Genomic DNA, 15367 nt, shown 5'->3' with positions numbered 1-15367 from the left:
ACTAATGTAAGATGAAAAGTAAATGAGGTTTACAGTAACAGTGACCATAGTTTATCTAACAAACACAGAAGTATATTTGTTTCTCTGCCTCTTTCACACACACACACACACACACACACACACACACACACTGAGAGAGAGAGATGCAGACACACATACTCTAGTCAAAGCACAGAAAGCAATCTGGAGACAAGCTTTCTATTTAGGCTTAAATGATAGTATTCACGGACAACTGGAATGTGGGCACAGTGGATTTTAAAACTGTGTATTACTTGTGAAATTAAGGAGCAGGAAAGACCCAGACGATATGGGCATGCCTTAACACAGAGAAACAGCTTCTGGGCAACTCTGGAGAGGCTTGCTGCCAATCGAACAAAATCTATAGGAAGAGGGGGAGTAAACTCACCTGCGTCTGGAGCCTGATGCAAAGTGAAAATTAGATCCTGTTTCCAACAGGAGAAAAAGTGCCAGGAAAGCCATTAATTACATAAACCTGGTGGTGTTTGTTTTTTCCTTCAGTGATTGCCATCATGATTTGTCATATTTATTTGCTAATCAGTGTCATTCTAAGGAAAGAGAAATTTAAAATGTAACATACTAGCACCAGTCTTACCATTCATACTGCACAACACCAGTTTTTAATGTAAATCTCAGAAATTTTAGCTCCTTCAAGGAGTTGATACAATTCAGACTTTCTGGCTTGACTGGGGAGGATGCTTTGAGCTGGCCAGAAGTGACCAGCACACCAGACTTAGGAAGATTGGAAAGAACCTGTGGGGATCCCAGAACCAGTCTTGTCCTGGAACAGACATGCAAGAGAAGTGCTGGCCTTCACAGGGACCAGGTCCCACCTCTCTGTGTGCTTGCCTGTTGGCTTGCTGTGTGCTCCTCCACTTCAAAGGCCTTTAAATGCCTTGCTAAGCATAAGGTGTGGAGAAATTGAGTCACCAGCCAACTGCTTCCATGGAGAGGAAATGCGGAGGATATTAACCCCTATCACTAGCTGGCTTGGTTGTTATGTCTAGAAAACAAACAACAAACAAACAAAACTATAAACCCAGGTTATTGTTGCCAGCAAAGTTATGCTTCATAATCAAAAGAGAAACAAAGACCTAAACTTAATCCATGAAGTTGATTAAAATTCACTAAGCCGTCACTGTAGAGGACACTGAAAGGAATCCAACACATGGAAGAGGACGAGAAACACAACCAGGAAGCAGTCTCACTCGAAGATTTGATAAATGAATCAAGAATTACAACAAATGACAGGAGTAGTAACTCAAAACCTTAAAGATTTCAAATCTCTAATTGAAAGACACAAACTGTCAAAAGTGTTGGATTAAAAAACAAGACCCAGTTATTTGCTCCCTGCAGTAAACATACCTCACTGGCAAAGATAAAATATAGTCTGAAGGCAAAAGGATAGAAAAAGATATTTCTTTTTTTTTTTTTTTAAGATTTATTTATTATGCATACAATGTTCTGTCTGCAAGAGGGCATTATAGATGGTTGTGAGCCACCATGTGGTTGCTGGGAATTGAACTCAGGACCTCTGAAAGAGCAGTCATTCCTTTTAACCTCTGAGTCATTTTTCCAGCCCAGAAAAAGATATTTCAAGCAAATGAAATCTTTCAATAATCAGAAGTAGCTATATTCATATCCAACAAAGTAGATTGCAAAATTAGAGGACACTTCATTGATAAAATGAACAATTCATCAAAATACCTAATAGTTATAAACATACGTGCATCAGATTCTGGAGTTAGATAAAACCAACATTCCTGGACATAAAGGCCAACCCCAATACAACAATTATGGATGGCATACTCCTTTGTTACAGCATGAATATAAAAATACCCCTTGCGGGTTTGTGTGTTTGACAGTTGATCCCTGAGCAACAATTTTTTTTTTTAATTTGGTTGGCTTTTTTATGGAACCTTTAGAAGGAGGATCCTTATTTGAAAGGTGATTGGGGTGGGCCTTGAGATTTGTAACCTGACCCTACATCATGCCCGCCATCTCCTGGTCCATGGGACAAGCCTCTGCCAAACTTCTGCTATTGAAAGCCAGCCCCCTTGTGTCGTCTTCCCTACCATAATGGATTTTATCCCTTCAAACCACCAACCAAAATAAATCTCCTGTAGGTTGCTTCCTGTTAGGTCTAGGTTGGTCAAAGGTATACCTCCAACCAAGATGGACCCTCTCACCAACTTCCTGTCTGACAGGAAGTAGCCCTGCTTGCCTGAGGCTCTTGTGCTCATAAGTGTACATGTCAGTACACACACTAACCCCTGCACCTTGTTTGGATCCTTGCCAGAGGCAGAAGCAGTAAGGGAAAGATCAGCATAGACTTCCTGAGGTGTGCTAGCAGATAGCACAGATCCTCTTCTAGGAAGTAACTGGAGGAAGGATGATGGGATATCCTAGGCCCATAGAGCAACTTCCTCTTTCTCTTCAATATTTATTTCTGAAATACAGATTTCAAATGTGAACTAAGACTCAAGAAAATAAACGCCCCCCACTCCACATGAGTACAGAGCTCCCGTGCACTGGGATCCTGTCCATGTGTACTGCTGTGAGCTTTTGAGGGTACTCAGGGGGCGTCTATCAGTGGGAATTTTGTTTCTGTGTTTTCAGTGGGAGACACCAGAGGAAGCTTGAATTCTAAGGTAGAATTCTTCAGTCTGAGAGAGAATGGAGGTGATGAGGACAGAGCTGAAAGAAGCACAGAGTAGGCTTTGCAGCCCAGGGAGAGGGAGAGAAGAGAGAATACACTGGGTCGTTTATCAGTGATTTGACAAGAAGGGAAGAGTTTCTGTTCATACAGCACCCTTTCCCAGCGGGGTTAGGAGAAGAGGTCATTGTTGGACTAGGGAGATGTGAGCCATTATCAGGGGTCAGAAGAGGCACAACAGATAATGGGAAGAAAAGCAACACACTGCTCAGAGCTGAGCCAGGCAGCCTGCAGGCTCTGCACTGATGACATTGCTGTAGCTTCTCAAGTTCTGTTTGTGGACTCGTCAGGATTTAGAGAGAAAAAGGGCCATTTGTTGAGGTTGGAGGAAAGGTGGCTCCGGGGGAGGGTTTTTGTTTGTTTGTTTGCTTGTTTTTTGAGACATGGTTTCAAATAGTCCAGGCTGGAAGGATTCTTCATTTTTATTTTTTTCGTTTTTTCGAAACAGGGTTTCTCTGTGTAGCCCTGGTTTTCCTGGACTCACTTTGTAGACCATGCTGGCCTTGAACTCTTGCCTCCTCAAGTGCTAAGATTATAGGCATATGCCAAAGCACCTGGTGATTCTTCTGTTTTCTGGGGAGAATGAAAAATTACTTTTATTTTAGTATTTATATGAGTTGTAAAAAAATTAAATTAAATGACAAAGGGAAGGGTAAGGGAAGTAGCTGGGAGGGTAGACATGACACAAGGGCTACCTACACATTTATGGAAATGTCACAGCAAAACCCACTAATATGTACAGTATCATTCACTTATGGTAAAAATCAAACCACGCTGATCATTAACAATATTTTTGTATCTTTATTGTAGTGAAATAGATATAAAAGTTTAGTTACCTTTAAGTATACAATTTATAATGTTCATTTTAAAATAAGATAAAGTTAAGGGCTGGTGAGATGGTTCAGCCGGCAAGGGCCAACCCTGATGACATGGGACCTATTTGGTGGAAGGGAAAAACTGAGTTCCCCAAGTTGCCCTCTGACTTCCATGTGTATATATGTATACTGTGGTGTACACACACACACACACACGTACAGGTTAGTATATTGTACCCTTAAAGCCTGTTATATTTGAAATTTCACTGGTTTATATATATTAAGGTTGGTCTCCCCTGTATGAAAGTAACTTTTTTTCACTTAATTGTCTCCAAGGCTTACTGCCTTCGTCTGCTAACGTCTGCTTCGTCTGTAGGCCTAGTTCTGAAAGCTTCTAGCCTCTGCACAATCTAATCTAGGCCTAGAATGTTTTCAGCTTCTCACACTTACTGCTGAATAAACTCACTCTTTCTTGTTCTTTCTGAACTCTGGCTTGCTTGTTCAACTCAGCTGTTCTGGCTCAAACTCCCCTCCAAGCTGCCTGATTCGATCTGGCTTCTTTTGACTGAATTGCTCTGCTTGGCCCCAAATTAACTCTAGTAATCTGTTCTAATCTTCTGGCTCCTCTGTGCCTAGATTGTTCTCTCTTCAGCCAGTCTCTATAAAATCTTCTGGAAAACTGCCTCTGAATTCCACAAACTGAACTGCCAGGAACTCAGCTGTGCTACATCGCCTCTCAACTCCCTGGTTTCAAACAAACTGCCTGAACAGAACTCAGGGGTCTACACGCCACTGTCTCCCATGTCCTGGGATTAAAGATGTGTACCACCATGTCTGGACCTAAGTGTTCCTTTACCTGAAACTTGCTCTATACTGGGCTAGCCTATACTCAGAGATATGCTTGCCTCTATCTCCTGGGATTATAGGCGTGTCTGCATTGCAGCCGGATCACACAGACTCACAAGGTCTTTGAATGTGATCTCTTGCCAGAGCAGCCATGTTCTGAATTAAAATTCCTTTATTAAAATTAAAATTCCTGAATTAAAAACTCCTCTGTACATGGCTCTGGCTGTCCTGGAACTCACTGTTTAGACCAGGTGGCTTAGGACTGAGATCTGCCTGCCCCAGCCTCTATCCTTTGCTGGGGATGAAGGCTTATACTATGCCCAGCTTGTTTTAAGGAGTCTAAAATCTTGACAAGTCAGAGAAAGTTTCTTTCCATTTTACTCTGTTCTATGACTATGGGCATATGAAAGTCCCCAAACCTCTCACAGATTCCTTAGTGATGTCACTTGGTCAAAATGCTTGGTGACAGTGTGCTACTTTTAACAGCAGTTTTTGTTTTTATTTTTTATACTCTCTTCTGTTGGACTATCAAGATTGCCTCATGGTGCCCAACATTTCCTCTTTCCGTTTCAAGAGTAAACTTGTAGCACTTATCAAAAGCAACATTAATTAATATGCTTTTCTAAAGATTGTTTTTTGTTTTTACAGTGGAAACAAAAATATACATATGTAAGTGTAGCTATAGTTCATTGAGTCAAGGCTGTTTGACTAAGTAATTCTAAGATTTCTAAAGACTTTGTATGCAATGCTACTTTCATTCTGTCCGCAGACACCAGAAATCCCACAGGAAGTTGTGCTTCTGAGTGTTGTGGTTTTCAGTTTCCTGTTCCTTTGCATTAGATCAGAGAGAAATCTGTACACAAAGGGAAATTCTTGGTTGAACTTTCTTGTAACTCTCAGAGAGATTTTCTAAGTTACTAGCATTTCTCCCAGTTCAGTTTAAATCCAGAGGAATTATAGCTACATCCATCTGTAATCATTGATGTCGTGGTATAATCTGAAAACGCTTTTGATGTTCAGCGGATAAACGATTCTTACAGTTAGGGTGTGTCTCTGATTTTATGCTGTATGCTGCCCACTTCCTATTAAAGCACCCCACCCCCACCCAGATAAACTGTAGGGACAAAGATAGATTGACCCAAAAGTGTTTTTCTTTAAAATGATTTTTAAATTTCTTTATTTTTATTAGGATACAAATTCATAGGTTTTATTATAGCATCTTCACCTCTATTTTTATAAACGATGGGTACTTCCCTTGCTATTTGGAGAAGATATACAAATATAGTCTAGTTTAGATATTAGGAATATCTGTTCAACTTACCTAGTGTAACACATAGGTCAATTTAGAGAATTTAATTCAGTTACTCAAAACACCATTGGAAAATTTTAATTGATACACTTCTTAAAGCAAAGTATTCTGACAGTGAAATGTTTTTTACTTGATTTCATTTTTACTTTAAGCCTTGGCAAAAACAGGACCGATCAGGTATATTAGATTATGACACAATCTGCAGTGATCTAACATTTAGCTTACGTAGTGGATGACTTGGTTAAGATTGACCAGTGAGAAAAGGGAAAGAGTATGTGCAGAAAACACCCTACCCGCCCGTTTGCAGAGTGTGTATCTTATCAAATGGTAATGCACTGATTTGAAAGGCCTTCAAGAATCACTTCCTCAAATACAGCGTACTTAAGCTTTTCTTTTCTTTTTATGTTTTCTCATAGGAAAAATGTAGTCACCCTTCTTAAGAGAACACAGGACACTTTGCCTTTGAAACAATCACAAGCATCGTGACCAACACACACACAAAACCGACTTTAACTGTTTTCATGCATGCCAAGAAGTAAGGTTTGGTTTGCACAATGCTCTCTTCTAGTTCAGCTAGCTTAGAGTTGCAAAATACGTGACTTTGAAACCTTAATTGAGTTTATGTGTCATATACGGATGCTTCTTAGAATTAAGTTTGATTTTGTCATGCCGGTGAGCTCTAAAGAGAACACAGTAGTTTAAAAGCTCATGTTTATGCCTCCCTGTCCCTTGCGTTGCTATTGTAGCACTATACTGGATCCTTTAAGGATGTTAATGTTACTAAAAATTTCTAATATTTGCGAAGAGTCTTTCAATATAAAGAGTGTAAATTATTGGAGTTCAAAGTAGTTTCCTACTTTTTTTTTTTTTTTTTCTGTTCAGCAAGGCAGTTGGCCTAAATTTGCACAGTGGCAGATTGAACTGGTTGTTGAGTTCCGCGTGTACTTACGTCCTTTTTGGTCCAGCGTGAGCTGGAGGATGGTTTAGAAAGGCAGGCAGCCTGATCTATCTCTTCAGAGGTCGCCAATTTGAACCATCTGGACAACCCAAAACATTCTAAGGAGATCCCTCTAGAGAGGCCAGAGAAAGGGGGTTATCTGTGGGTGCTTGTTCCCCTCAGCGCACAGATGCGTAACCTGGTTTATTTAAGGCAATCAAGTTTTTTTCTGAGCCTGCTAGAGAACTTCGAATGTGCTTTAAACAAAAACACATCTCTCTTCAATGGGCTAACAATGCCCAGACACGTGGTGACACTTGTGACCATTGTTACTGGTGAGGTTAAAGAAGCTACAGTCAGGTATTGGCCAGGCCCGCCTTTCCTGCCACACTCCTGAGTGGGGCCGATCCGGGGTGGCTGGCGGAGAGACGAGTCTCTTTAGGGGGTCGAAAGGCGTTGGTACACAGGGGCTTGGGGTTCTCGGGGGGCGCAATCTGCCGGATCTCTGATAAAAACAAACAGGATGGCTCGCGAGGCAGCGGAAACCGCCTAGCAAGTTACTTGGAGAGCCGAGCTTTTCCTTCCGCGCGGGGGTCGGACCTGGCCTGGCCCCGCCCCTCGCCGAGGCCCCGCCCCCGCCGGCTGGGCATGCTCAGTGTCCCGGTTCGGCAGGTTTTGCGTGGCCGCCTGAGTTACCCGCGACGGCTGTGCCCGCCGACGGCACGTCTCCCGGCGGCCGCGCGTTCCGGGGAAGTTAGGTGCGGGAGCAGGCTTCTGAGGAGACGGCCGAGCGCGGGGCGGACAGCCGGAGGCCCCGGAGCTGCGGAGCGGCGAGCGGGCCGAGGGCGGCGGAGGCCGAGCGAGCGGCCGGGTGTGCCCCGCGGAGGAGCCCGGGCGGGGCGGACGCTTCCCGGACTTTTGTCCCACTTGAATCCCCTCCCCGTGGGCCGGGCCTTTCCGGCCTCCCCCGCCCCCGTCCCGCTCGTCCCCCGGAGATGTTTCTGCGGACGGTGGCGTGAGGAGCGGGCGGGCCGGCGGCGCGGAGTTTCGGGTCCGAGGAGCTTCGCGCGGCGCGAAGAGAGACAAGATGTCCGCCAGGGCCGCGGCCGCTAAGGTGAGAGCCGCCCGGCCGGCGGGGGCGGCCCGGGGGGGCCCGTCGGGGGGCCTCGCCCCGCCCTCCCCGCGGGCGGCCGCCGGGGGCGAGCGGGGCGGGGCGCGGAGGGCAGTCCGGAGGGTGGGCCGGGGGCGAGCCGGCCGCCCGGGCAGGTGCACGGCCGCCGGTGCCTGGCTCCGGCTCGCGCCGGGAGGCGACGTGCAACAGGTCCCGCGCCCGGAAAGTCGCCCCGGGTGAGGAGGCTCGGGTCCCGGGAGCCTGTCGGCGGAGAGCCGGGGGTGTCACCTGCAGCGGGCGGGTGGGTGGCTGGCTGGGGCTGCCTCCCGAGGAGGGGTTGGTACCCAGCGAAACCCCGTAGTTTCGATCTGATGTCACCCGCTGCGGTATGCGCAATGGCAGCGGTAAAGCTTCGAGACAGCAAAACACTCAGCTGAAGAGTCGCCGGGGTTTATTTTTGAGGTTTATTATTTATGGGAGGCAACAGAAGGAGGGAAGTTCTTAGCAGTTTAATTGCAACTTTCGAAAGTAACGAAGTGCCCCTACACATGCACAGTAAGATGGACACACACACACACACAAAACAAACGCCTGGTGAATTCTGCACAACTTTCCTGTCCGTTTTCTCCTTTGCTTTGACCCAGTGTGTTGTGTTATTATTACCTCAAGCTAAAATTCTTGAAAACGAGTTAAGATCCTCCTTCTCGTTTGTACATTTTAATTTAAAAATAACCCTAAAGTGCTTGCTCTTTCAGTGACAAGAATACAAAATGTGTTGAGTGAAAAAAAAAAAAATCTCCCCTAAAAAAAAAAAATCAGTCCATACTCAAACAGCTTAGATAGGTGATTTTATGTAGTTTTCTATTTGAAATGCTTAAACATAACCTTTGGGAGCAGATAGAAGGAAGTTTCTGAATTCTTGACAGGACCTTGTCTTCTGGCTGGCAGTAGTTACCGGTTATATTTAGAAGTGAATAGATTGTTTCGGGGAGCATTCTCCCGGTAGGAATAATTTAGTTTGTATCCTTTTTGAACGTACATTGATGAGGATCTAAAAGGCTGGGTCCAGAAACTAGAATTAATGTAACCTTTTGTTACTTAAAAAACATAAAGCATGCTATTTCTCTTTAACCGGGTCTAACTTTCTTGGGAAGAAAAGCTTTGTTGCCATATTGCACAGAATGTCACTTTGTTTCAAAGTGTGAGCTCTGGTACTTGTTATTCAAGACTTGGAAAGTGTTATTACAAAAGAAGTGTTTCCAATAGCTTGCTGTGGCAAGGTGATTTAGAAGGTGTGCTTTTGCACATAAGTCATGATATTGAGGTTTTGTGGCGCATGGCAAAGCTTCTAGAGTTAATATTTGCATGTTTAACTGGGAATTAAAGAGTGCTTTTCTTGGATGTTGTATTAGGGGGCACTTTGAAGTCTTACTTAAAGCTAGGCCCACCATAAATGAGCAGGTAAAATTCAGCCTTAACTGGTTGCCTTCCTAAGTCACATTTATTGTTCTCAGGGAACCAAAAATGCTCAAGAGCTCAGCTCTTTCATTGCTTTACATAGGGTGCTTTTGTTTCTCCTATCCCTATTTAAAAAATTACAGACACTAATTTTGCAGCTTGTTCTTCTGTTTTTAGCACAACAGTTGTAGAACTTGTGTCTAAGCCAGTACTTTTCATTCTGTATTTTTGTAATGGTTGAGTAGTTTTCTTGCTGCTCAGATCATCACTGCCTTTTGCAAGAGATGTTTGGCTTGTTTCCAGGATATTATTGTAACGAGTATAATTTATATAATTATATTTACATTTTTGTATCTGTACACTCTCCTCTATGGCAAAGTCTTAAAAATGAATTGCTATGCCAAAAAGGGCATTTGAAATTCTGATACACCATTAAAGATCTTGCTCCAAAGTCTATACCTGAGAATAAACAGCAAATACTGGTGAGTTGCCTGAATCTTGGTGAAGGACATCAAATCCAAGTCAGTGCCATAAAACTTTGTGGATCATGAGAATCAGTAGAACTTACTTGTGGCCCCAGAATTGATGTTTCAGTGCAGTGCAGTTCCAAGTAGAATTTCAGTGTGGTATTATAGAAAACATGGTGGCTTAATAAGATTTTTATCTAATCACATAAATGTATGGAAGGAGAAAGTCCTTTCAGAAAATCTAATTTACTATAAATTCTAAGTAATTTAAAGTAGGGTATTGGTTTAGGAATAGAGAAATTTATATTTATGAGCTGTTAGTGATTATAATCAACATTCAGTGTGTGCTAAGATTGCTCTCCGTGGGCAGTTCATTTAATTCTTACAGTAACACTCTGAAGAGGAAGGAGAGAGCTTGCCTAGGCACATTTAGCCCAGCAAAAGGGAGAACTATGCATACATGTCAGCCATAGTATAGATCATTGGGAAAGGATCAGAAACTAAAACTACAAAGACTGTTACCTTCTTTTAAAAATGTTTCTTTTGTGGTTCATATACAACAAAATAAAATCCAGTTGACCGATGTAGTTATTTCTTGGGGGTGTCTGATGAGGTGTGCACACATGCCTTGGAGACCCAGTGGAAGTCGGATGACAGTCTTGTGGCGTTCACCAGGCTTTCATTCATGAGCCGCAAGCCATCTTGTTGTTTCGCTATGTAATGAAACGTTTGTGTCTGAGAAATAATTGTGTTTTTACTAGTGGCTATGCCTGAAATTATAATGTAGATGGGTATAAAAATGATTTACACTTTTCTTTTTTAAACCATTAGTTCTCTTTATAGTGAGGATTCTCAGGAGTCTATCAAGTAAGGAACAGTGAGTTTTGTTTTTTTTCAATAGCTGGACATTTTTGAAACTGAACTACAAAAAATAGCTAAGCTAATGAAAAAAACTATTATGTTAGTCCTTATAGATAGGAATTGCTTGCTGAGAAACTATGAAACAAGTTTTAGTTTGGTGCTTAACTGATCAGTGAATATTTGCTTCATATGCTTCAAGAATAAAGTAAAAACTCACATCTTAAATTTTGCTCCTTATTGTGTCTACCACCATTTATGGTCTTTGTTCTAGTAACACCAGTAACTAGTAACCCTTGCTAACCCCCCTCTGCCTCTCCCCTCCCCCGTTCCCCAAGACATATGCACACACATTGCTCAGTTTGTACAGTTTTCACCAGAATGTATTTTAGGCACAGGCTTTCAATTATGTTGGTGTGTTCAGCATTTTAGATGCCATTCATTAAAGCTTTACTTCATGAAAATTGACTGATAGTTCTCATTACATTATGTTGCTTTTCAATTTTTCTTAGAATATCTTCACAACTTGATACAGTGCCGTTTTCTCCAATAGATGTTTTGATAGTAGGAGCTTGTCAAGTGAACTTTGATTTCAGATTTGAGGAAGACTTAATGCTGCCTCTTCCTTGCTGTGGTGATAGTGTTAGCCTTACTCACCCATAGTTAAGGAGCTTGAAGCAATCTGTGGCGTTCAGAGCTATGATGGGTATTTATAGTACTGTTTCTTGTTTGGTTTGAGGGGGAAATTACAGTAGTTTCTTTTTTTTTTTTTTTGATCCTAGAAATGGTGTTCTGCCTCTGATTTACCTGCTCTTTAATCCTTTTCTATTTAGAGACATAGGGTAAGCCCAGTAAAGTTGTTAAGAAGAAATCAGAATAAATAAGGTAGATCACAGTGCTGGTGGGGAAATGTCTTTAAGGAAAAAAAAACTTTTTAAAAAGTTTTTTGGGAGTGTCTTAAAATAATAGTTTTGATGAAAATTTTGGATTTTAGAGTTTTGTTTCTTGATCAAGCTGTGGTGTGTTGTTAATGATTCAGTCTTCTGAAAGACAGGAGCCCAGCTTTAAAATTCCCATCATGTCTTTCCTCATCCGCCTAGATGCAGAACGTCCCAGGCCTGCAAAGCATGCCCTCACGCTCACTGCCAAGTCCCTGCTGAGCAGCCTAGTCACTGATGACAAGCATGGGGCAGAGTTTTTGTCAAATTTCAAATACAACTAAAAGATGGCCTTTATTTAGAATGATTTTTATAAAATACTTGACTAGAAATTTCTTTTCAAGTCTGAACTTTGAAAGGCAGTGTCAAAAAAAAAAAGCCTCTTGTATGTTTGGCGACATTTAATATAGTGGAAAGAAATAGACATTAGGATAGTTTACTAAGTTTCAAACTTACTCTACTCTAACTTGCTGTTTCTGAATAACGTTTGTAAGCCTGCAATAAAAATAGGTCTTTTGCTATCTTTGACCTAGAGCACTGCTTAATTTATTTATTGCAGAGAAGAGTGGCTTCAGGTTGCTTCTTTATGGGCCAAGCGGGTGCTTTATTTCCATTTCTTCTTAAGCAGATAAATTCTTAATAATGAGTGAGAAGTTTGGGTAGGAATGAAGGGAGTGACTCAGTTTTATAATCTGAAAATTGATAGAATAACTGGATTCTGAATGACTGGTTGTACAGTTCTCAATAAAGCCGGCGGTACCAGACCTTGTACCATAAAATATACCGTTGGTGGTACAGATAGGCTGAACTGTTTGTATTGTGTCACTCTAAATCTTAACTTTGGGGTACAGTGAAAGATAACATTTTGTTAGATTCTGTCACAGCTGCATTCTAGTTCTGGTCAGAGCAAGTTGGTTTGTGCTGACAGAATGCTAGAAAGGAAATTGATATACACAGGAAGGTCAAAGTAAAGGTAATATTTTCTGTGGATAGTAATTAGGAACCAAAGTTTCAAGTATATTTGTTTTGAATTACTGAAACCTTTTATGTTTTTATTTTTTTAAAATAGACTGAATTCCCAAGATAAAAACATTTTCAGGAGGGCAATAGTGGAGGAAGAGGCATTCAGATCTTTGTGAGTTTGAAGCCAGCATAGTCTACAGAGTGAGTTCAGGATAGCCAGAGCTACACAAAGACCCTGTCTCAGGAAAAACAAGTGCCATTTTATCCTGGGCTATTTTAGGAGTTCTCGCTGTTTTGATATTGGTGCTAATGTTTAAAAAAAAATAGTTTGTTATCATTATTGTTCACAGTGAGGTCTCATAAAACCAAGATTTGACACCAGACTCACTGTGTAGCTGAGGTTAGCCTTTAATTCAATTATTCCTTTGTCTCCCCACTAATTCAGTTTTTTAAAAGAATTATTTATTTATTTTACATATAGTGCTCTATCTGTAGGTCACTTGCATGCCAGAAGAGGGCATCAGATCCCAGTATAGATGGTTGTGAGCAACCATGTTGTTGCTGGGACTTGAACTCAGAACCTCTGGAAGAATAGTCAGTGCTCTTAATCACTGAGCCATCTCTCCAGCCCTAAATCAGTTTTTTAAACAATTTCGTGTGACTGAATATATGTTAAATTTATAATTAAACCTTTTAATGTTAGAATTTATAAAGACCAAGGATAACTAACTGCTTTTGTTAACACTAAATACATTTTGTTTTAGTCCTGTGCTCTCTAGAATTTTATAGTATTTAGCTACTCTATAGTGTAATGATCAATTTTAAAACTTGTAATTTGTTGTGTAAAAAAAAAATTTGTGTTGGGCATATCGCTCAGCTGGTGGAGTGCTTGCTTGTCTAGCATGCACAAGGACCCGTGCTCAGTCCCTAGTACTGCATAGAGTGGCATGCATGCCTGTAATCCTAGTTCTGCATAAGTGGAGGCCTGAGGATCTATAGCTCAAGGTCATCCTTATCTGTGCAAGGCATTCCAGACTATCTTGGACCCTGTCTCAAGTGGGTAAGAGCACTTCTGCAAGAATGAGGATCTGAGTTTGAATCCTCAGTACCCATAAAAAGGAATATAGGCACAGCTGCCTGTGTCTGTAACCTCAGCAGCAAGGAGCTGAGGGAGGAAACCCTGAGAGTTCCCTGGAGATCCAGCCTTGCCTAAGTAGCCAGTTTCTGCCTCAATAGAGGCGCCATCTCAAGGCAATAAGGTAGAGAATGATGGAGGAAGGTAGCTAATGTCGTGCCCTGATCTCTACATATTTATGCACCAGTACACTCAAATTCATGCACCACATATACATATAAGTTCAAATCAGTCTGGGCCACATAAAAAAGTAGAGGTTAGCCTGACTATACAGCAGCACCTTGTGCATTCAGAGAAGGAAAATGACTACACGGGGATAGGAGTGGGGGTGCACTCCTGAAATCTGAACACTTGGGAGGCTGATCTAGGTGGAACACAGTGTTAGCCAAAGCAACTGTATTTTTAAAAAGTTTCGGAGACATGTTGGTAGGATGCAGAAGGAAGTGGTAAAGTGAGAAGAGTGCCATAGAAGGCAAAACAGACATAGTTTTTTCGAATGCAATTAGTTATACTCACAAAAATAGCACAAGGGCTGGAGGGATGGCGCAGTGCTTAAGGACACTTGCTGCTATTGTAGAGGACCCAGGTTTGAGTTCTTGCACCACATGATCGCTCACAGCCATCTTACACTAGTTCCAGAGCATCTGATGCCCTCTTCTTACCTCTGTGGGCACCAAACATGCATGTGGTGCATGAAGGCATCTAGGCAAGACACTCACACATAAAATAAAGTGAGTAAATCCTAATCTAATAGCAGCATCCTACTATGGGCTTTTGTTTCTTTATTTGTTTTGGGGAGGATAAGGTTAAGGAGTTAGCTAAATTCTATCCAACACTGTCTCTCCATTTTTCTTTGTTATTTTTTAAGCACATGAACCTGGATAAATCTGTAGAAGTGTTTAATGCATGTTTGAGATCTCAGTGAGAAGCATAAGGTAATTAGAATTTATTCATGTACAACTCTGTGACTGTGTTGGCTTGAAAGATAGGCACTGTGTTTCCTGTTACTATTTACATTTAGGATTTAACATGTTGTAAAATATGCAACAGTCTGGATTTTTAAAACTTTTTGATTCAACAGATACTTGTTTCACATCCATAACTGCTAGGCACCGGGGTGAGTTGCTGGAGTGATAGCAGTAAGTCTATACTGGTGAGTTCTGTAATAGTGAGAGTACACAGCAACTAAAATACTGTATGCAGTGCTAGTCTCATATGTGCCATTTCTGGGCCATAATCTTCTATCCCAAAAGACCATGTTTGTCTTGCTTTTTATGGTACTTTTCTTTATAATTTCCACTTCTGCATCCTGCCAACATATCTAAAACTTTTTATGTGGCTGCTTTGGCAAAATACTGTGACCCTCCATTACCAGCCTCCCAAGTGCTTGGATTGCAGGCAGGCTCCTCCACTCGTAGCCTATTATAGCTGTTTTTCTTCTCTGCATGCAGCAACAAGGTGTTGCTGTGTAGTCAAGGCTGACCTCAGCCTTCTTATGTAGCCCAGGCTGATTCTGAACCCATTGTTGTTCTTCCTTAGCCTCCTGAGTGCAAGAATGTGCCACTGCTCCTAGCCTACCTTCAAGGCCTTTTATTGTAGGAAGACTTCTTGCCTTATTGCCTTCAGGGGGAGAAAAGTAGTTTAAGTTGTGGTTTTATACTGGTTGACCATTGTGCAAAAAGAATTATCTGAACACAGTATCCAGTTATTGGAGTTCTAACAGTCGTGTGAAAGCTACTTTTGGTTAGTTTTAATTTTGAGAATATTTTATGATTAAATCTTAATTCCATAGTGGG

At 41.7% G+C, this 15367-nt stretch overlaps 1 protein-coding gene across 7 annotated transcripts in view; it reads left to right on the top strand.

The window, feature by feature from the left end:
* Positions 1-15367, top strand: part of Tjp1 (tight junction protein 1) — a 241628-nt gene that overhangs the window by 153872 nt on the left and 72389 nt on the right. The window contains exon 1 of one of the 7 annotated variants that reach the window (XM_021633263.2): positions 7295-7755. The exons of the other annotated variants lie outside the window; for them this stretch is intronic. Within the exon in view, the coding sequence (XP_021488938.1) occupies positions 7729-7755 (27 nt within the window). The 5' untranslated portion in view covers positions 7295-7728. Of the gene's footprint in view, positions 1-7294; positions 7756-15367 lie in introns of those variants that run through there. 7 annotated transcript variants of the gene reach the window in all.

The sequence above is a fragment of the Meriones unguiculatus genome, chromosome 14 (assembly GCF_030254825.1).
Source record: "Meriones unguiculatus strain TT.TT164.6M chromosome 14, Bangor_MerUng_6.1, whole genome shotgun sequence".
Classification (NCBI taxonomy): domain Eukaryota; kingdom Metazoa; phylum Chordata; class Mammalia; order Rodentia; family Muridae; genus Meriones; species Meriones unguiculatus.
The sequence above is the reverse complement of the archived record's forward strand: the minus strand, read 5'-3'. Positions and strand labels throughout refer to the sequence as shown.